Here is a 23,474-nt window from a genome sequence, read left to right on the forward strand (position 1 = left end):
GATGTCAGCTTGGAAGCCTTTGACAATATTCTGACACAGCTGAGAGTGCATTGCGGACATTTTCATTTCATTTCAACGACCGAGAAAGCAACAAACCCAACATGGGTTTTCGAATTCCACGCGTTGGGTTTTGTGACAACACGAGGTCGGGAGACAACTTTGCTGTTCCTCTTACAAGGCGAGGGGGAGGTGCTGGTGATTCCCAGAGTCATTGTTTGGATTTTTTTTCGACTGCAAAAAGACAGCAAACACTTCATTTCACGCCGTCTTTGAGCTTGCATGTTCAGGTTCTTTCCCCGTTAAAATCAAACACTGCTGCGATGTCAATTTAAGGATGAGGTGACATTGATTTTAAGGATAATTAAAGCCTTAAGTTTGGAAAATCAAACGTAACACTTTTTAATGATCCACGGAGACCCTGTTAAACGCCGCGGCGATCCGCTGTGATTGCTAATAGTCACGCCATAAAGGCTTTAATACCTGCTGAACGCGACTGCGAAATAAACGTCAATAAGCAGCCAAGAGGCAACAGTAGTAAACGATATCGACGTGTCACGCTGACCTGCTTACGATCCCTCACAAGCCATGCATGCCAGTCACATAATTGATGGGAGCGGTGAGGTTTTTCGGGAGGGGGCCTTAATCCAAATGGAGAGGAAAAGGGGGTTGATTGAACCACTTTATCAGTCAGCTGTCAGACGCTCCTTGGGCCCACACAGCTCGTGTTGTTGCCCAAACGCGTGCGTGTGTTTACGCGGGTGCTCGCACGCCTGACTTTTGCTCGGAGCAACTGAAACTTGTTCCAAGACACCGTGCAGTTCAAGGACTTTTCAAAGTACTTCACTATGGTTTCGTTCAGGGTAGTGTATTACATGTTCGAGGTGCCATATATTGAAAGTCAGTGGCCATCTTCTAATTGATGTTAATGGGAGTCTGCCATTTTGCTTTGAGGTGGTGTCTTTTCCAGTGGGGCAGGTACCTCAAAATTACTTTTTTTTTTAATTCAACCTCAGAAGAAAATTGGGCGGGCACGTAACACGAAATTTGGTGGACAAAAAAAGAAGCCTTAAGAGCCCCTTGTCCGAAAAGACACGGGAAGTATGCCATTTTGCTTTGAATTGGGACGGTTTCCCGTGGTGTAGTACTGTACCGAAAAAGTGTGTTTTTTTACATAAATTCAACCCCTGAAGTCTGACTCTCTTAGGAACATGACATTTAGTCGACGTATCTATCTTGAGTAGACCCGCAAAAAAGTCTCAACAAAGCATGCCTGAACAGACACACAAAGTTTCCCATTTCAGTTCGAAGGGGCCATTTTTGGGTCATTTGGGCTGTTACCATGAATACAGTACCGACAAAACGACACCAAAAAGCTCTTTGCTATAACTGGAACCAAAAGGCACCTTTGTCGTATTACTATGACATCGCGCTATTTATGCATCTGTCACCATAGCATATCGCCAATATCAGTTTCCCACCGCTAGGATGCATTGGATTCCTCGTCGTAGTTTTGTGTTTGTAAAATGACTTTGAGATGTGCCAAAAATGGTGATTGTTTGTTCTATTTTGATGAAGTTCACTTTTGTTTTCTCTTCTTCGTGTATTTTGTATGACCATGCCTTTCTATTGTGGTCTGTATTGAAACTTTTCTTTGTGTCACAAGGTGTGAAAGTCGATAAATTCAATGGGCGACAAAGGCGACAAAAGAAGGTTAAGTGTGCTTTCACGCACCTGGAGAGAGCGTCACCAACCCGACCCTCTTGATGAGCGTTTTTTGACCCTCCCCCCACATCCCTCATTTCCCATCACCACCAACACAACAACAATGACCCCCTGCTCAAACCCCCCACCCCATTCCGGCCCGCCAGCTTTATTTTCCTGTGTCTGCATCTGCTTCCAGGCAGCAGGAGTTAATTCAGCGCTGAAGGAAGTTCGACAGCTGCGATGTTGGAGCGTCCGAGAAAGGGGGTGGACGTGGGACTTTTATGAGGCGAATGTTCACACAACACAAGCGTTTAAAAAAAAAAAAAAAAAAAAAAAAACGATAGAAATTAGTCTTTTGTAGCTCCCCCCTCTCTACATAAAACGCTCTACTACATGTTTTTATTCATTTCTCGTATTTTCTTCTTTTTTTTTCTTCTTCTTTTTATAATTTTACTCAGTCATATTTATGACTCTTTCTAATATTGAGATTCAATTTGCTGCAGTTGTTATTGTGCCGTTTCCACAAATGACTTTCTTCAGACATCGGATAGTAATTTATTCATTTCCGTACTTATTTATTTACACATTTAATTTATTTCCGTTTTTTTTTTTTTTTTTTTTTGGTTTATAGTCAAAAGTGATATCCAGAGTTAGTGCCAGTATACTGTAAATCCACAAATTTAGAATTTTAGATTTTCCGAAAATAACCTTTCTTAGCCTAGTTTGTGCTAATAGTTGCAAATATACAGGGTGATTGAAAAGTAACTCCCTATTTTAAAATACTTCTAATGTATTCACATGTTGTAATATTCTTTTTTTTTTTGTCTATGTTCCATGTTCCTTTTTTCTGTGGGGTTGGCTAAAGGAGCAAGTCTATTCTACCGAACCAAGGACTTTGGAAGAACTCGAAGGGCGAATACGAGAAGTTCTGTCTTTCAGCTGCCGCGGTTCCCAGGCGGCTTGAGAAACTGCTGGCTAATGCTGGCGCCCATGTCCGATTTGAAATAAAACTCCATGCGATACACTTTCTTCTCATGTTCGTTTCGTGTAAGAATTATCGTTCCGAAATAAATTACAAGTACTTAAAAATAGGGAGTTACTTTTCAATTATATTTTCCAGTATATTGTAATCCAATTGGTTTGACATAATTCTGGACAGTCCTTCTTTATTCATTTCTTTCTTTCCTTTTTTTCCAAAATTGCACCTTTTCCCAGAAATGGTTTTATTCAGACGCCTATTTGGCTAGAAGTGCCCTTTGCAAATATATACATATATTTTGTGATCAGTTTTTTTTTCTCCATGGTTATTGATTTATGAATGTATTTATTTAAATCACACGTTTCTTTGGGGGGGAAAAACAACAACATTGTTGCGTTGACGTGCATTTGATATCATAAAAATAATGGCATTTTTTTTTCATGGCATTAGTTTAGATGGACACATAACCATGAAATTGGCGAAACTTTGCCGTCATCGTTATGTATGCTAACATAGCGAGGGGTGAAGTTAGTGAACGTTAACCTCTTTAAGAAGCCTTAATCTGACTTTTATAGCTCCACAATTGGAAGCTGATGTAGCGCAGAGGAGGGAGGGGCGTGCCCGGTGGCGACGTAATAAAGCATGTCAGCTCCCCTTTTCTAGGGATAAAAATACTAAATCTCTCCCAATTTTAGAGAACGGATAAAGAAAAGTGTTTCTGTCTGCGCGTTATTTGTGTCAGGGAAGTCAGTTCGTTTTTTCGCAGTAAGCTCCCACCGAGATAAGTCACTCACTCTCCCGTTTACGTCAGTGGCGAAGGGGCGGGGGAGCCAAAAGCCTACTCGTGCACACAATGAGGTCAGCACGTGACCCAGCGCACCCCTCACACCCCACCCACCGCTGACACAACTCAACCCCCCCCCCCCCCCCCCGCACTCCCCAGCGGCGCTGGGTACAAACTCATCCCTGCGCCCCCGGTGTTAAGGACCATCTGACTGAATCTTGAACATGATGCTGCCCCTGAATCAGCCCATTCCTGCGTGCGTGTGCGTGTGCCTGTGTGTTCACGTGGCTAAAAATAGCTCCACATCCTAACACAACTTAGTGATGTGTGTAAGTCGACCTGAAAGAAAGCCATGCGCACGCTCTGTTGCCATGCGTGCCTCCCTCACGCCTGAAAGGCATCACAGGGGAAACAGAGAAAGAGCTGCCTTTACTGAAAACTAACTTCAACATCCCTAACACAGTTAGCGCACGCCTACCCCACCGAGACAGAAACTGAGCAAAAGTGAATGGAAACAAACCCCGTTTAACACTTTCTACGATGATTTGACTTCCTAGAAGAGGCTTTCGCAAACGTGTTCACCCTTTAAACACCCCGAGACAGACGGTGCACCCGTTTTCCCGGCACTACAACCCAACCCACCCAAAAAAACCAAGAAAACAAAGGCGGTCTTAACCAAACATTTTGATGCTGCGAAGCCCCAACGTCTTGTCAGAGTTGATGCACCCTCATTCCATCTACCAATAAATACATTTGAAAAAAAAAACTGTTCGTAGAACAGCCTTTCCAATGCGGTTTACACCACACACCCTCTTCGACATCCTATCCCCGGCAACACAAGTCCAAAATGTCAGTTTAGCATGTTGCTACGTTGATGTTACAACTTGGGGGAGGAAACTATGCAAATCTGTAATTTACATACAGCATGAACGTTGTAATCCAGCCACCCCGAGAGGACACAATAATAATCTCCCAGATCGCAGCATGTGGTGCGTGCGGGAAGGTTACTCCGTCCTAATTGACTTTCTCGCGCACCTTGGTGAGATTTTTTTCCCCCCCTCGTGCTTCAGATACTGATTTACGACACGTTAACCAGCGATCCGTGGCCGAAGCCTTGTTGATTCATCGAAGGCCGCCAGCTCCTGACAACCGCCCGTAAATAGGAATCGTAAATCTAAGGTCGAAGTCACGGCGGGGGAATAATCGGACATTACTGACTCGGGATATTAAACGAGCGCATTTAAATAATCCCTTCCGGATGGACTCCAACATGAAGTCATCTCTGCGCTGGCAATTTACAAGCACGTGTTAGCATTTTTGCGCTAACTCATTACGCCTAGGCATCCTTTTGTTTCCCGCACAGCTTCTTCATCAGAGACTAAAATTCAATTAATAATAAGCACTTTTGTTAAGGCCGCTGAGCTGTGGGAACCACATTCAGACCACCGGGAGAACCGAGGCAAAGTAACTGACAATTAGGTGGGATTACGGCCAAGTTACGGTAATGCCTATAATCCGCCTGTTATTCATAACTCTCGCATCTGTACAAGACAAACAAATGATTCCACACATGAGAGTACAAAGAGACCATTCATGTTGGCGAGATCCTGAAATGCTTTTAATGCAGAACATAAGCACGGCCCCTCCGTGGGACTAAAGCCTTCGGATGTATCGCGTAGAAAGTCTTTCCAAAGGCTTTCATTTTGTCGTCAAGCAGGTTTAAGTCACACTTCATGCTGTCTTAAAGTGAAAACGCCCCAAAAGTTACGCAATAATATGCCCCAAACTTCCAAAGTTCCAATCAATATTTTGCGCCGCGGATCACTTTTCACTTTAAGAAATATTTAGACGGACCGGCATAGAAATAGATAAAAAAAATAAATAATAATAATGATTAAAAATACAACTCACCATTACGCTCAATGTACTTGTCGTAATCAGTTGGATCCTGGCACAAGTTTATCTTCAACAGGCTAGTTTTAGCTTACGTTCGATAGCGTAGCATGTTTTAAGATGGTACATTGTAGCCAGGCTTTGAAAAAAAAGGGGGGCATTTCTCAGTTTTACCGTTTCTATTCTGAGCATAGACTTGCATATTTCGGCGGCGGTAGAAATAGCTGAAGCGTCCACCACCATCTTATTTTTGGACTCTCAGACCCGTGCAGAAGTATGAAAACTGTGTGGCCATGTTGACCATTTTTATTCGATTCGATTTATTAGATGAGTCGACTTCAAACTTTAAACGTCGATGCGCAGTCGTAAGTCAACCCTTGGGGTTGACAAATCGGTGTAATCCGTAGTTTGAACCACGATTATACATCCTTCATTCGACCAGCATTAAAGGATTAACTAAGTGCGTGTGTTTTTGGGGCCTTTTCGGGTTTCTTGGAACAAGTTCCAAAAAAAAGGACAGTGGTAAGAGCGGAAGGTAGTTCACCGACACAAACAGTCGGAACTGCGTGAAACTTTTAGGCAAATAAGTCAATCATCAGCTGTCCTATTTCCCCTTCTTTTTAAAAAATAAATACAAAAATATATATGTCACATTATTGGAAGCAATATGCACAGTTTGAACATTAACGCTGTGCCTAAATGGAGGAACATTTAAACAAATACGATTACGTTAAGTACAAATTTTACCTCAATGAATGTTTACAACAAAAAAAAAAAAAGTTCTTAAAGATGAAATGTGTTGGACTTAGGTAAAATACAACTGTCTGGACTCCAACCTTGAACCTCAGAACTGCGAAGTGGATTTGCTTGCCGCTCATCCACCGTGGCGCCCGTCTACTCGAATAGTGGCTTTTCTATCGAAATATCAGGCAATCGACGGCGCGCGGCCAGTCAAACCAATTGCCCGACGACTGTGGCATAAGTGTAATCTCGATGGGCAACAACGCCGCTCGCACCATCCTCGCCGCCTCGCCAGCCGCGTTTTAAGCAGCCTCCGCCCTGCCAGCCCCCCTCCCGCCGCAATTGTTATGTTTCTCTTTTGATATCGTCTGCTTGTTGTGATTGCAGATGGGCTGATTTTGAGCTCGCGGGGCTCAGAGGAAACACGGCGGGACTGCGTATCTTCTCCGCACGAAGTCTTAGGGGAGACGAGCAGGCTGATGAATACCGAAGCTGTTATTAGCTGCGGATATGTATGACAGGATGGCTGTTAGCATTCATCACAGAACCGAGTGTAAGCTTGGGATCCAGCCGCCGCTTTCGAGTTCTTTGCCGCGAGCCGGCCCCAGGCTTTACTGATAAAGTGGAAAAACATTTCAAATGGTTAGCATTGCCGCCTTCAATTTGGAATCATCGTTTCTGCGGTATGTAGCGCCGAAGAGGGTCGTGGTCTGTGAGATGTAAACTCAAGAAGAAGATGACAATGAAGAAAACTCCCAACAAAGATAGACAAATGACAGCACTATGATATTGTTTCATGTTTGGTATTTATTATTGTTGTATTTTTTTTTCCATACTATTTTTTCATTATATATTTTTTTTAAATCTAATATTCTTGTCTTTGCATTTTCTTGTTGAATACTTTATTTATGGTCTAATATTTCACAATACCTTTGTATTATTTTAAATTGTGTTTCTAAAATTTGTGTATATTTCATTTTTCTCAGCTAAAAGTTTTTAATTGGTCTCATATTTTTTTATTTAGTGTCTAACAGTGTCATTTGTTTTTTTATATGTTTGCATTTTTAGTAATGTCTGCATTCTCTGTTGAATATTTTAATAATTTACAGGTTGATCTCTTTTGTATATTTGTAATAATAGAAATATTTAATTGTTTTCCTTTTATTGTCTAATTTATATAATATTTGTGTATTTTCACCTCGTATATATTTTTTAGTCCAATGTCTTGTATTATTTTCCAATCTTTTGGTATTTTAGTCTTAGTATGTTTTGATTCTGCTTTTGTAAAGTTTTTTAAAAAAATTTCTAATTGTATATTTTTGTAGGTTTTTTTACTTTCCTAAAATGTTTCCTATTTTTTTTATTCCATATAATATTTATGTATTTTGTTTTCAATAGTTGTTTCCTAATATTATTATTATTAGAATTTTCCATCCAACGTTTGTTCATTTTCTAATATTCTACTGGCACTCCCATCTGCAAATGTTTCTTTGAGCGACACCGTGCTAATACTGAGAAATCATTTGCCGTCCATAAAGGTGATATGAAATTTGAAACGCATCAACAAAGGCACTGAGGTTCAACACCCTTACATTAACGCTAACAATCAAAGCAGAACAACGCAATTATCCTCTTGCGAACGTCTCAATGGCGAGTGCTCGTATCGTCCGACTGGCGTTTGTGCTCGAGGAGCGTAAAAAAACAAAAGAGCGCTGGATGTCGGTCAAGAGTCCCTCGGCGCTCGTTGGCTGATGATCAATTTCCCGTCGGCCCGCCGTCTGACCTGCACGCGCACAACGGTGTCAATCCCACACCAGTAAATACAGTGAGTGGCTTAATCCCTTTCTGCTTGGGTGTGGGCGGAGAAGAAGAATATATGCTCAGCGGAGTGACAAAGTGGATATTTGCTATCCCTCCCCCAGACCCCCACCCCATTTGAAATAATGAAAAAAAGAAATTGCATCGCTAATAGTGACACATAAAAACATTTGCCTGTGTAAAAATGTATCTTGTTCCTCATATCCAATCAATGGTGTCAATTTGCTAGCCCTACACCCCCGACAATTGTTAGCGGAAAGCTAAATTGTAAATTGGTCTAATTGTGGGAGATTGTGCCGCTCGGTCACAATAATGCCGGTGGACTCGAGTTGTCCAGTCAGGCTCCAATGGACAATTTAATTCGAAGAGTTTTCTATTTTTGATCGAATAGCTATCTTTTCACTTTTTTGTCTTATTTTCTTCATAATTTGTAATATTTTTATCATATTTGGATTTTGCTACGAGTTCATTTCTTTCCAATATTTGTATATTTTTTTCTTTACAAAATGTATGTCTTTTTTAGTACTCTCATTTCTATGTACTTTTTATAATATTTAGATTGCACAACGGGCAATTTTTGTCAAAATGTTTTGTTCATTTTGGTCTGCATTATTTTGTATTTTTTCATGTTTATACAAATATAAATGTACATACAAATAATAATAACAACAATAATAATAATAATAATAATAATGTAAAAAGATTTTGCCTAATATGTTTGTGCGTCTTTTTTCCGGTATTTTTCAAATTGTATTACTTTGGGTCGCATATCTCGTAATATTTCCTAATATGTTTGTATTTTTGAACTACAACAGGCATTTTTGGCAAATATTTTTATATTTCTCTTTAATATTTTTTCATATAATAATGTTTACATTTTTTTTTGTTTTTGTGTACTTTTTCCGAACAACTGTTTTTTTTATGTTCTTCTACAATTTGTTGACTTTTTATGATGTTTCACTCACACAGACATTTTTTCACTACATTTTTCATTATTATTTTTTCTAACCTATTCTAATATTTGTGTACTTTTTTTTTTCTTTTGTCATTTTGTGGCCTAATATTTTTCTGGTTTTTGTCTAAGACTTTGTATTATTTTCTCACATAAAAGTCTTAGACTTTGGCAACGCAAGGACCAACCTTCTGCCGTGATGGTCCAAATCCTTTCCCTCCTTTTTCATGTCACATCTTTTTATGGTCTGTGGTCCATTCACGTGTCGCCGTGACGACGAGGAAGGAAAAACAAAAAAGCCAAACAAAAAAAACAGATGAAGGCCATCTTAAGGGGCTTAGAGTGGCCGTCTGAAACTTTTATAATATCATACCATTTCATTACTCTATAACGCGCATACGCTACCGTGCGGGGTAAGCTGCCACAGGAGGACAGCAGAGATGTTTTACGACCTTCAGTGGATGAATAGAGATGAATAGATGCAGAGCGTAAGGTTGTATTCTAATACAGTATGTGTAGATAGCTAGATAGAAAATCAAATATTAGTAAAAATCTATTTTGTATCATTTTTTTGTGTTTTTGTTTCTTTCCAGCATCTTTCTATTTTTTTCAAATATTTTCCTAAATTGTAATTTTGGGGGAATATTTGTAATATTTATCTTATTTATTTGAGAATATTTTATTTATTGTTATTTTTCCCTCACGCTCTCATCATCACAGGATATCTGAATCCCGTAAATCGCAATTTTAATGACGGAAGAGAATTTTCACCGCTTGGAAATAATTGCTGATTATGATGCAATTATTTCAGGTCCGAACGGGGTGCACAAAATATTGGTATCTTGTCAGTGCTTTCTCGAGTTTTTTTGTTTTTTTTTTCATTATTGATCCGAAAAGTAAAACGAAATGAAGTTCTTTTAATACAACCGACATCACTCGGCCTATCCCGAGCTGCACGGTGTCAAGAGTGGCACCGTTGTGACACAGACGAGACAAAACGCCGGCAGATTGCTAATGAGCTATTGACCTATGAATGGCGCCTCAGAAAACGACAGCTCCCAATACTGACCTTTAAAGAGACACGTAAACATAAAGAGTTTCCTGCAAAACGTCGGCCTCAGCACGCGCTTCGGGTCAATGCCAAAGTCTCTGTTCCAGTCATTAACTTGAACGAACAAACAATAAAAAGTCCACGATGGAATAAAAAGGACACGCTTTGCTTGTTTGAGGAAATTACGGCAGCAGGAGCAGGAGTGTCTCAATGGCACGGAGGGGAGATGGGACACAAGGGGGAGGGGCAACTGGTCGGAAACAAACGGATTGGATGATTGGAGCAGCTTCAAAATGGAGGGGAGTTCAAATTAGGGATTGAGTGACTGAAGAGCGAATCATATACAGTATGTGATGAAAGTCAAGTCGAAGTCTATTAATTGATAACGTCCCTGATAGTTTTCTGCACGGTACAGCGGTCGACAACCTCTCCTTGCGCGCCGCAATCCGATTTTACGTGAAGCAATATTATCATGGACCGGCCTAGGAAGAAAATGGGGGACAAGTGTAGTACTTACGCCCAGTCTAGTCCGGAACTTTGTTTTGCTTCACAAGGAAAGGAAATGGAAGCAAGATATTCAGTTTTTTGTTGGTTTTTCTGGATATTCTGCCTTGATTTAGATTTAAAAATTTGAACAGGCGGACTGCTGAGTAGGGGTTGAACAGAGAATGAAGTTGGGAACGTTGTGTTAAACATCAATAAAAACAGAATACAATGATTTTCAAATCATGTTCAACCGATATTTGGAAAGACAAGATATTTAATGTTCAAACTGATCAACTTTATTGTTATTAGCAAATAATCATGAACTGAGAATTTTATGGCTGCTGGGACAGGAACAGACTGAGACAGTGGAGGAATACTCACCAAACACCTGTTCGGAACATCCCACAGGTGAACAGGCTCGTTGGGAACAGGTGGGTGCCATGATTGGCTAGAAAAGGAGCTTCCCTGAATCGCTCAGTCATTCACAAGCCAAGATTGGGCGAGGTTCACCTCTTTGTGAACAAGTGTGTGACAAAATAGTCCAACAGTTTAAGGACAATGTTCCTCAACGTACGATTGCAAGGAATTGAGGGAGTTCCTCATCTACGGTCCATAATATCATCAAAAGGTTCAGAGAATCTGGAGAAATCATAAAATTATAAGTTCATGATTATTTGCTAAAAACCATACAGCTTGTCAGTTTGAACATGAAATATCTTGTCTTTGTAGTGTATTCGATTAACTATAGGTTGAACATGATTTGCAAATCATTGTATTCTGTTTTTATTTATGTTTAACGCAACGTCCCAACTTCATTGGAATTGGGGTTGTATGACAACAAAGTCAGCGGCAGTAGAAACCGTGGTTTTTCCTGGGATTCTGTAAAATGTTGGTTCAGGTTTGGGAAGGAATAGGATCAATTTCACGGCGGTGAATTCAAGTCCATCAGTTTTCGCCACCTGAATGAAGATGTAGACTGCTACGTTAGCTTCACCTGCTAGCCACTGGTAGCCACACACTTGCGCGCAATTCACGATCCAGGTGCATACCTGCACTGTTCCCCTCCGCCACCACACCCCCATCCCCCGTCCCATGACCTCCATTTCCCTGCCGGTCACTCTGCGGCAAATCCGAAAAGCCTCCCGGCATCTCCATGGCGACCGGGCCTCAGTCGGAGCAGATGGCCTCACTGTGCCGCGCGGCAATTAAACAGCTAGCGATGAGCGGCGAGAAAAGAAGTGGGTCAGGATCGGGAGGAGGGGCCGGAGCGGCTCGCGCCCGGGACGTGCTGCACGGTCTTGCCTCAGTTGGCTCGGCGCTGGCCCCGGGTTGCCTACACCCCCACCCCCCATTTCTAAACAAAGCACGCACCCCCAACAGTGCACAAAAAAATACTGGGATTAAAAAAAAGCAAGGCAAAAAGTCATAAATAATCAAATGAACAGGCAAGTTTGACTTGTCAAGATTTGTATAAACAAGTAAACAAAGGCAGCCTCAAAACCCCTTAACATTTCAGGCAGTGTATCTATATTACCTACCCCTACAGAATCAGCGTTATTTCTTATTTTTAACTAAACTTGCCCATTACCAGTAATACTATCTCAATAATACTTTGATTTGATTTTTTAATGTGAGAAAAAAAAACTAATCTTTTCCACAAATAAAGTGCCTGGTAAGAATAAATTTTTCAGAAAAAAAAGAAAAGAAAGCATATTATGTCTCGATTTGAGCTATTTGATCTTGGTTCGATTTTAGCGTTTGCGGTGTGACAATGGGGTTATGGAAACGAAATCCCCCCCCCCCCCCCAACAGCATATCCGAGAGCGAGAGGACGGATGAACTTCAGGTGGGATTACAGTGGTAAATCCCACCATCCAATCGATAGAACGAACCCTTCAAATCCCGCATCGGGATAAATAGACTGAACAGAACACAACTGGATTTTTTTTTTTTTTTACTCGTCTATAGCAAAAATGTGGGTCGCTGCCGGTGTAGCGGTTCGCACGGCGGATTTTTATTCAGCGGCCGTGGGCGGGAATGTGGCTGTCTCTATGTGCCCTGCGATCGATTGACTGGCGACCATTTCCGGTTGTAGGGAGGATTTCTTTTGTCATCGCCATAGGTAAAGTTGCGGTGCACAGAGCCGACTTTCGGTCGATTCCCGCCCATCGACCGTCAGTATGTGAATCGTCAGCAGTCTCCATGTGTCAACTGCTTGGCAACCAATCGATGCAGGACGGATGGATGGATGGATGGATGCGCAAAAGGACTCTCGCCATTGTCACGAGTAGGGTTGTCATTCCCATTAGCGCCACTTTGGAACCTTTATATAAAACATCTCACTGTGCCTTTGAATCACTCATTAAAAAAAATATAAAAAATATCCAGCAAACGGCAGCGTTGTTAATTAAATTCATTCTCACTTTTCAGTGTCATTCATTTCAAACCATGCAAACAAAATAATAATGATAAAGATAATCCGCAAAGATAGCGACAAGGAAAAAAACAAATACAGCTGGAGAAAATTAATGAGCTCTTATTCGTACAAGCGGCCCCCGACATGTCCAAGCGGAGGCGCCGCCAAGGACGCAAGAGCGAGCCGAACCGGAATCATGCTTGGATGTCGGCCATGCTCGGGAACAGCAGGTCCAATCCCCCGCAGGGCCTACATGAGGATCTTCATCTCTTGCTTTTCCTTTTCACATGCAAGTATTTTCCTTTTTTATTGAGGAAAACTGACTTTTGAATTGCTTGTATACAAAGGAGTTGCGGTTCAGTTGTCAAACACGCACTCACTGGCCAGATCCAGCACGCCATTATGCACACACTCACTAGCAAGATGACGAAAGACGGCACGCCGAGCTATGCGGAAGAGAAGATGGCCAGTCGGCGGTCGGACCCCAGTCGCTCGTAAGATCTAGCCCACTGTTACGCTTGCAGCCACCGCCGAGATCCAGCATACTGTTACGTATACACTTCCCGGTGAGATGACAAGAAGAGACAGCCAAATGCTGGCCGGAAGACAATATCCAGAAATCCTGGGGCTGCCTCGCTTCTTCAGGACCTGGACAGCTCTCTGTTATTAATGGAACAGTATAATATATAATATAAATATGCCACGGGTGTCAAACTCAAGGCCCGGGGGCCAGATCTGGCCCACCACATCCTTTCACGTGGCCCGCGAAAGCAAATTATGTGCGTCAAATTCCCTGGTTCATGCTAAAATCTTTACCAACATTTTGAATAGTCATATTTAATAAACAATAAAGTTGAGATATTGCAAGCATTTTTTGGGTTACCAAACCCCTTTTTACAGTAACTTGAACAATAGTCGAACAAACTGTTGTTTTTCAAAACTAGTTATCCATCAATTTGTTGTCTTTTTGTAATAATATGATGAGGTGATTCAATATTTGTTATAGTTTCATAGTCGTACGGGCCATCTGAGGGAAACTGAACCAACAATGTGGCTCACAACAAATATTTGTTTGACAGCCCTGTATGATTTATTCATATGTTAAACATATGATATTATGGAGAACCCTGTGTTGAAAATGACTGGAAGTGAACGAGTTAAGTAGGATGATGTCTCTATTCTTCCCGACCACTTGTAGCTGCATAATTTACCGTCATGTAAACGGCGTAACACACGTTTGACCTGCAGGGGTCGCCGCCCTCGACGTGACATTTGGCATCTCCTCCGCTCGGCTGACGATCGCGGCGGAATACAAAATGGCTCCCCCGCGTGATCCGGGCAAGCGGGTTTTTCAAAGATTCTGCTCGCTGAGGCAAGATGTGTGTGTGCGCCCGCGCTCCCATGTGAAAAACCCTGGCAAAGTTATTCAGCTGGAAGAGGGGCACAGGCGGCGGGAGGGGGAGTAGGGAAGCAGAGTACAGCAGGCATTTATTTAGAAACATGACTCAAGGTGCTAAAAGGACAATATTTTCATCTTTCTTTTTAGTTTTGCTTCCGTAATTATTATTTAGGCCAGTGTTTTCCAGTGTAAAACCAATGTAGCTTTTTTTACAAAATTGGTGGTATAAAAGGTGTTGTGGTACATCTGTCGTGGTTTTTACAAAAGGTTCTTCCACTACACAAGCAGTTAAGGTAAACCTGAGCCTGGAGACTTAGAAAGACACAAACAAACATAATACGTTGAGACGTTTTAACGAGCTTAACCCCAGGAAGAAAGTCAACCTGCGGCTTTACCTGTTGTGGATACCGCAGGAGGTGAGCTCCTTCTTATGACTCTACACGTTTTCCTGCACTAAATTCTTCAAAATAATGCTGGATTAATTCATCCTCGTGTCAGTAATACAGCAAAAAGTACACAAGGCGAAGCGGAGTCCACCCCGGCCTGTCACATCAATAATACATTTGGGATGCTGCGGTGGCCTGGTGAAAAGCATTAACTCCAGAGGTGCACTCGGCTCGTCCTTTTTCAAGTCGGCTCTGGGAGAGAGCACACGCCGTTCTGCGTGTTGACTTCACACATTTCATTGCATCGAGGGAGCCCGGTGGTAGCGTTACCCCCAGTCAGTTGTTTAAAAAGCCAGCCCGCCGTTTGCGTTACACATTTTCAAACACAAACGTCCTCCGAGAGGCATTACAGGCTGCGGTGGCAGGCAATGAAGGCAAGTGGGTGAAGGCTGTTTGACACCTGACTTTGTGCAAACATTGCTTGAAAGTGGCCAATCGATCGCAGACTGCATTAGGCCCGTTTGGCTCCGCCACGGGCGGCAACACGGAAGGATCGACGGCAAATTGTAGGGCAACGCTTTGTTTGTCTTTAGCGCACTCACGTTGGCGGTACGGCAAACCCCCGTTTAATGCGGGCATACGCAAAAGGTGACAATCTGCGATACAGAAAGATCGCACTTCACTTTTGTTTGTTTTTTTTCTTTTCAGCATTTTTTAACATTTTTACAAAAACATTTTGAAGTATTCCTTAGCGTGTGTTCTCAGCACTGTTCTAGCACAGTTCTCCAAATAAGTGAAGAAGCGTACTTGCTTTAAACTGTTTATTTGTCCCTCCCATTTGAAATAGCACAAAACTAAAAATGAATTCAACGTATATTGGAACACCAAAACGCTCAACCAAACCACACGATTTTGTCGAACAAACGGTAGCTAGCGCAATGCTAACATATAATGTGAACCCCAATAGACGGGCTAATGTGAATTAACAAAAAATATTTGTTACTTATAAACCTTCACACAACACGAATAGAGGAACAACATATAAAAACAGAGCATATGACAATCGTCACAGGCAAATATTCTCACTCTCTCTGCGGGAATGAAGACTATTACTCGAAATGAGTTGAGAACCTTCTCTGCCGATTGTTTGTGCTCTTAAATACGCCGCGTCCCTTAAAGCGGAGCGCAGTTGCGGCGCAACATGGTACTTCAACTCTTGACTTGCCCCCTTCGACGCCCAGCGCGGGTGCGTCCCTATCCCCCATCACCGTTACAGAGGAAAGTAGCCCAAGTAACCCGGCCCATCGCTACTCGAAAGTGTCGAAATGTCTACCTAAATCTCGTCGGCTACGATAAGCAGCGGGAAATCCTCCGGTATGCCGCGGAGACACCAGAAATAATGCTGTCGTTTCACACGGAATTTGAAGAGCGCAATTATTTTCCAAGGAGATGCAGCGCAGGGCGGCGCCGACCCGCTATCTGTCATATTCCCGCTTGTCTGTCTGCGCGGGATGAGGCCGCTAAGGAGCTTCACGGCATAAGGGGAGCGCAGCGCCGTTTCTGGGAGCGAGGCGTAAATGTGGCTAATGGGTGGCGGCGTATGCGAAAACGCGTGCAAAGGATGCTTTAGTGATGAGATGGCGGAGTGCGCAAAGTCCAACGACGGACAATGCGGTGGTGGACTATGTGGCGGACTATGCAACGGCGGACTATGAGACTTTGTTGTCTTTGTTTGTGATACAAAGTTAGAGGTGAGTCGTCTCTCATCTCGGAGTTCCAAACCCCGCTTGTTGCTGTTCACCTTTTTCCCAATTTCGATCAAATACATACTGTAATGTTTGAAATCAAAATGAATCATCTTCGGCGCTCCCTCCATTATACGTGCTTTATGAATGCCCACGTTCTAGCCTACTGGTGGGTTGCCAGGGTTGCGCGTGCGACACAAAACAAGTCAACGAAAATGCAAAATGCAGATTTTCAAATGTAAACGGGCAAGACTTGTCGAGTCATGCAGTTTCGGGTCCAAGTCAAGTCGATTATTTATTGATATAAGTTTTAGCCGCACAAGTCCCAAGTCATTCAAATCGTCGATTTGAGTCGACACTCGAGCCACCCACCTGTGCTACGAATCCATACCATCCCCCAGTGGGAAACAACAAACCAGTGTTTCCGATGCAGAAACCTTCACCGCCGCAGCCAAAACCGCAACCGTTTACGAGCACGCTGTTAGTTTGAAGCGTAGTGATCTCCCGGAGAGATATCATCGCGGCATATTAAATGAGCCGGCGGCATCACTCATTAAAAAAGGAAACATTTCATGCAACAAAGCTCCTCTTTGTGTCACCAAGTCGAGCCGAGCAGGAAGAGCGGGGATAGGAGATGTTTTCGTGGGGGGGGGCGTTTTGGAAAAAGCGCAAGAAAGATGTAAAACTCTGGCAGCGGAACCTGACGAACGAGCCACACAAGGATGGAAATTTCATCACAGCTTACGTTTCTGGAACGCGAGGTTTTAAGAGTTAAAGACTTTCATCAAAGGGTGCAGCGCTGACAGATTTGGTCTCTGAAGGCAGGCGGCAGCGCATGGTTTGAGTCACGCGTTGGACGCCGCGACTATTCCTGCAAATCTGAAATGGATCTCACAGCACGCTGGGAAAAAAATAAGCTGATGTTGACACAATAACGTCGCCGTTCCAGCACGGATAAAAGTTATGATAATTAATTGTTTCAGTTAGGATTTCAGGGGCAAGAAAAAAAAAATGTACGCCATTTTTATAATCGGCACCCAACTTGAAATTGGGATTGATGTGTTGAATTGGCAGTAATGGGAGACTTCATTTCAGTCCCATTTTAGCTGTGTTGTATGTATTGTGTACCATTGCTATCCGGTAAAAAGCATGCATCTCCCAATGTGATGTTTGAATCCCGAAAAACAGAAACATTTCCTCGTTTTTTTTTTTTTAAATAGACATAACCGGTTTTAATTTGTATCCAAAAGAAAGAGCTAAATGACTTTTCTTCACTTTCCGGATCAAGATACTAATTGCTTTTTAAAAAAATCCGAAATAAGCAAAATCGACTTTCATAATTTTTGGGATTGGCATACATCATAAATTTTGAAAATTTTGACATAAATTTTGACATTTTTTTGTTTGTTTTCACGTCTGTGTTTCGCCAACAGCCCTGCGGTGCGCAGCGCATTGGCGGGCTGGTCACAAGGCCGAATGGAAGCTCAGCTGTGACTTGTTGGAGCGGTGGGCTTGGGGCACAACGATCAAATCTGCTTTATTTTAAAAGCATACAGCCTTCGAAGAGTTGGGAATTATCCGCTTTCAATCCCGGATGAGTCGGCGACTTAACGCCCCACTCGCATCTTTTCGGATTGGATTTGATTTTTTTCACCCCAAATGAGTGCATGAAAACATTGCCAACGAAGGCTGCGTTGCCTTCCGGCATCCTCGCCCATCAATAAAGATCATGTAAAGAAACAAATAGCATGTGCGTTCTCGTCGATGTACTGTACCCCGAAAAAGGTTGTCACTATGGTAACAGTCGAAGAGGCTCGGCGCAATCCTACAAGCTATTTTGCAAGCCAATTAGTGTCATAAAAAAACAGTGCAGGGTGTCAGAATTCCTCCAACATTTCTTCAGAGAAGATTAAGATCAATTTAGGAGGCATTATGAGCCTATCAAGCAATGCCGGAACGCCCCAATCCGAAAAACAGGGGAGAGAAAGCGCTCGGGACGGACGCTTTAACCGTTTAATCCCTCAAGAAGAATCTGTCTGCTTAATAGAAGGAGAAATGTTGAAGAAAGATTAATGCCGAATCAGAAAAGCTCGGGGTGAGATTTGATCCCCTTCATTGATTTCCTCCTTTGCCTCGCTTTGCTGATTCTGCGATTCCAGTTGAAACAGGGTGGAATGACAAGGATTTCAAGCAGAAAATTGCAGATAGCCGTGTTTTGGGTTCCCCCCCCCCCCCCCCCATCTCTGATCCGACAAAAGATGAACAATCTGCGAGCTAACATACATGACGTACAGTACATCACGTGCCATCTTTGTCTATTGCCTTCAACATGATTTTGCTCCCTTTTTCATGGCAAATCCTCAAATGGATCATCAAGCTTTGACACTATGCTCGGCCCATATTAGACGACAAAGGCAAACAAAAAAAAAAAAAAAAGCTCGGCCATTTATTGTTGCATTTAAGTCTTGGATACCTACTTCCGATTGGGGTGAATTGAATCGGAATCTGTTGGACTAATTCGTCAAAGTACGATCCCTGGAATCCGGCCAAAATAGCCGCTTTAAACCAAAATGGACGCCTTCCTGTTCAAGTTCGGGCATGGGTCCTTAACACTTTTTCGTTCTTCTGTTGTGATAAACTTGTCCATTTTCCAATTTCGTGACGATTGGTGAAGCTGGTGTCGAGGACATTTTTCCCCCCCCCCCCTAACCTCCCAGAGCGTCGTGTTCAAACTTTGACATGATGTTCTACCGAATTTAGATGGCAAAGGCAAAAATAAGTAATAAGCAATTTAGCATCACTCATCTGTAAATGATGCTTGCTTCGATTTGGCACTCATTCGGGCCAAAACGGCCAACTTCCTGTTCAATTCAAAAAATAGGAACTTTTTCCATGCTTCATGTTATGATAGACATAGCCACAACATTTCCACATATTGATCGGTGCTTGCTATTGAGCGAGTGTTCAGGATAATCAAATTTGATACCATGCTCTGCATTTGATGACGCGGGCAAAAAAAAAAATACAAAAATAAAAAGCTGGGCGATTTAGCGTCGCCCATTGGATTGAAGCAAAGTGTGCCAATTCCCTAGCAGGAGTTTGCGTGAGTATTGCAAATAGCTGCTTCAAACCAAAATGCCGGCCTTCCTTTTCAACTCCTTTAGACGTTTTTGTGTGTCGCGTTATGATATGTCAGCCAGTTAAACAAGTGTCAGGGCTTTTTTTTCTTCTCCCTTAACTTTTTAAGAGGCACTACTGAGAGAGTATTCAATGTTGCGCGTAAAATAGCCTTAATGAAGCTTATACTCGGGTGTTGACTACAAATAGACGAATACTCCAGGTGATATTAGCCCGGAGTCACCGGAATAACTTGAACACAGAGAAGAAATTCATGGCTAAACTGCTCAACTGGGAATTTCAACCATTCATTTATTCCTCATCGTGACTCCATTCTTATTCCGAAACAGATTCCAGGCCTCGGCCGGGGTTTGAACTTCATTCATCGTTCATTCTTCTCTTGATTGCATTTGCGCACGGAGGGCTAACTTTCACACCACAATTCAGGTTGAGTACTTTATCGTCATGTTTTATTCAGCCGCGTCCAAGCGCGACGCACTACTTGCAAAACTCCGAGCACCAGCGAAGGAAACGCGAAGAAAGCAAGTCAAATCTTTTTGACTGAACAAAAAAGAATTTCGAGGTGTAAGACAAAATGGAATTTGAACTTCTGATTTCACACTATGTAAAGGCAAAAAAAAAAAAAAACTACTGGTACTTCAATATTTTATCTTCAGGAAAGTCGAACTCAAATAGTTTGTCATCTTTTTTGTAAAAAGCAACAGCAATAAAGCGTAAAACCTCATACTGATTTGAATTCAGGACAGTAAGAGGACAAAATGCTTCTCTTATGTCAACAAGAAAAGGACGTTCAAAAAAAATTCTCGAATAAAAGAAAGACCTCAAAAAGGCAAAATAATGCCCGCAATAAAAGACGTGTAAAAACCGAGCAGCTTAAATATATTTTTTTAGCAAAGTACAACAGCAATAGTCTGCCTTCTTTTCCAGGAAAGTGCAGCATCAATATTGTGTCTTCTTTTTAGGAAAGCGCAAGAGTAATAGCTTGTCTACTTTTTGGGATATTGCAACGACAATAGTTTTGAGTGCAACAGTGACAGTTTAGTATTCTCATTATGCTACGAAAGCACTGATGGCGTGACGTCCGACATTGCCGCAAGGCTGAGGTGCGCCGTGTTTGTTCTGAGAGTAGATGTGTGTGGCTTTTGAGTGCGAGGCAGCTAAACTACGCCACCCTTACCTAATATGTTCCTCGGACTGCGCCATGGAAACACAAAAGAAAGCAATTCAAATATTTTTACTGGAAAAAAAAAAAGAAAGAAATAAAAAAAGTGGTTTTGAGAGCTTGGAAATTACTGCGGGGCAACTCGTGACAGACAAAACGGAATAAAAACATTCCATTTCACGCGGCGTTCCGGGAGAGATTTTGACAGCGCCGCCGCCGCAATGAGCCCGAAACGCTCAAAGAAAAGTCGGCGCAACCGAGTAAGCGAGCGCTTCCATTAGTTCCCGCAAGCGGCGGCAGCGAGAGAAAGAGAGCAGCGACGCTTAATCTCCTGTCAGCTCGCCTTCAAGCGGCTCTCCCTGGAACGCTCTTGCCCATCCATCACGAGAGGAGATGCCCCCGAGAGGAGGCCGGAAACGCAGCAATTAGCATTCACGCTTACAATCCCCGTGTGACTTCGTCCCTGGATCGACGCCGTTTTTCGACGTGGGGTACAAATTGCCACAAACGAGCTACTGTAACGACAAGGGAAACTAGAGCGGCATGAGGAGGACCACATTAATTGAGCAGCATTGCACTACGTTCGGTTTCAGTTTTACCTGCGCTGCGTCAGAACGGTTGGAAGTCGTTCTTAAAACTACCGAAAAAGAAGAGATTTACGCAAATTCACGATATCGGAATGACACGTAAACACGTGCATATCCCTGGCTCTCGGTCCCAGAGTTATGCTTTAGTCACTGAAAAATGAAGGGACAAAAGTCTCCCAATTTTCCATTCGTTGATTTTCAAACAAGGAACAGGGAGCCAATCCCATGTGACTGAAGAAATTTCCAGGATTCCAAAATTCACCTGGAATCACACAGATGATCCCGTGTCCCAACGCAACTCCAAAAACCTCTGGGGTTATCAGTTCAGCAGTTCTTGGTTCACCCTGACCACTAAACAAAAGAACAAACAGGTACATGCCTCTAAGAAAGAAAGGAAGAAAGGAAGGAAAAGAAAGAGTTGGTTTTTTAAAATGTTAATTAAAGTGTGTGGGGGGGGGGGGGGGGGGGGGGAGTCGAACATCACCTAGCCCTAACAAGCAGTCATATCTCCACCAAGGCCGAACAATCCTCATGCATCATTCACTAGGAAACGGCGTGAAAGTCCACCAAATTGAATGAGTCCCATCACAACAATGCTGAAAGCTTGTTATTATTGGTTAATTCCGAGCAGAAAACAAAACAAACCGAGCTTACCTCCACCAAGGCCCGTGCTTTGTGATGCATCATTCCCTGGGAAATTGAGAAAAATTTAGCAGAATCCCACAAGTTGTCATTCATCCATTGATTGCAAGGCTTAAATTCCAGAATACGTACAGGTTATGTGAGAAGCACTTGTTGGTGAAGCCTGGTCAGTAAACAAACAAAAAGGGGCCAACCCATCTTAATCAATTACCCTCTGTGAAAATACGAAAAACATTGCAGAATTCCACCAAATTCAACGAGTCCCACCACAATGCTGAAATTCTGGAATCTGAACAGGTTACCAGCTTTTTTTGCTCATTTTGATCACTAAACAAACAAACAAATGTTTGCCATACATCTGTCAACGCCCAACAAACCAAAGGCATTATTCCTTGAGAAATGAAGGAAAATGAAGCAAAATCTCAATTTGCCATTCATACTTTGATTTTTGGGATTTTTTTTTTTTTTTTTTGGATGAAATTCTGGGATCTGAACAAATTAGCATTTTGTTTGTATTTTCTGGTTCATCTGGGGGAAAAAAAAAAAAAAAAAAGAAAATCAATCCATTTTGAGATCATTGGATGCGAAAAAACAAAAAACAAACGGGGGACATACCTCCACCAAGGCACATTTTGGGTCCAAACAGACTATCACTTTATTTGTTTATGGTTCATCCTGATCATTAAACAAACAAACAGCAGCATACAGTACCTTCACCAAGGCCCGCAAATGCTCAAGAATGACTCACGAAGGAATATGTTGCAAAATTTAACCAATTTCAATGAGTTATTTCCTGACCAACAGTGTTTGTTGTGTGTGAGTCATTTGGATTACTAACGAACCAACAAATGGCCTTGGCTGAGGTAAAATGTGTAAAGTCAGCATGCTAATTAAAGACATATGTGCAATCACCCACACGTTCCGTCAAACATCCAACCAGTACGAGGCCTCCCGGGGGCCCCCCCACCCGTTGACCTCCGACCCTCCCGCCCGCACTGAACTCGGACGCCGCAGTTGTCAGAAATCCAAAGACGACCGCACAAACAATAGAGCTGTCAATCGCAACGCCAGGAAACACGGCACGTGCGTGGACTTAAACGGCCAGCGACGTATAAACCCGCGCCGACGCTGGCGGCCAGAGCGGTGACTCACGCCAAGGACGGCCGGGATGTGATTTATACTCGCCCTACGCCTTCGTTAATAACCCACACGTTCCCACTAAATAAAAGAGACATCATTGGCCTGGTGGAGGATTCAAATTAAATCCAAAGTCTGGAATTATGGCCGGCCAAAGACAGCAGGAGCTCGCATTACCCGCGCGCGCGCGCCGATCATCTCCTTGGCGTGGGCCCACTGTTTAGAACTTGGCGTGTGGGTTTATTGGGCCCCGTTCCCACTAGCAACACGGGCGTCGCGCTACATGCCTTTTCGCCCGGGACCCTCCCGCTTGTTTGCGCTTCCAAAATGAGGCCAGAGTCTGAAACAGGCTGTATATCACTTAGGACTTAAAAAAGAGGGCGAGCATTGACGGCCACGCCCTTTAACCTCCCGAGGGCCGCGGAGAGCAAATTCTTGTTGCTGCGTGTCTAAC

General features: G+C 42.8%; 1 protein-coding gene across 4 annotated transcripts in view; it reads right to left on the reverse strand.

Annotated features, from left to right (window-relative positions):
* nectin1b (nectin cell adhesion molecule 1b) overlaps positions 1-23,474 on the reverse strand; it is a 220,352-nt gene that overhangs the window by 158,003 nt on the left and 38,875 nt on the right. For 2 of the 4 annotated variants that reach the window (XM_061783152.1, XM_061783155.1), the window contains exon 2: positions 21,896-21,931. The exons of the other annotated variants lie outside the window; for them this stretch is intronic. In XM_061783152.1, coding sequence (XP_061639136.1) covers positions 21,896-21,931 — 36 coding nt within the window. The remainder of the gene's footprint in view (positions 1-21,895; positions 21,932-23,474) is intronic. 4 annotated transcript variants of the gene reach the window in all.

Source organism: Phyllopteryx taeniolatus, chromosome 8 (assembly GCF_024500385.1).
Source record: "Phyllopteryx taeniolatus isolate TA_2022b chromosome 8, UOR_Ptae_1.2, whole genome shotgun sequence".
NCBI lineage: Eukaryota > Metazoa > Chordata > Actinopteri > Syngnathiformes > Syngnathidae > Phyllopteryx > Phyllopteryx taeniolatus.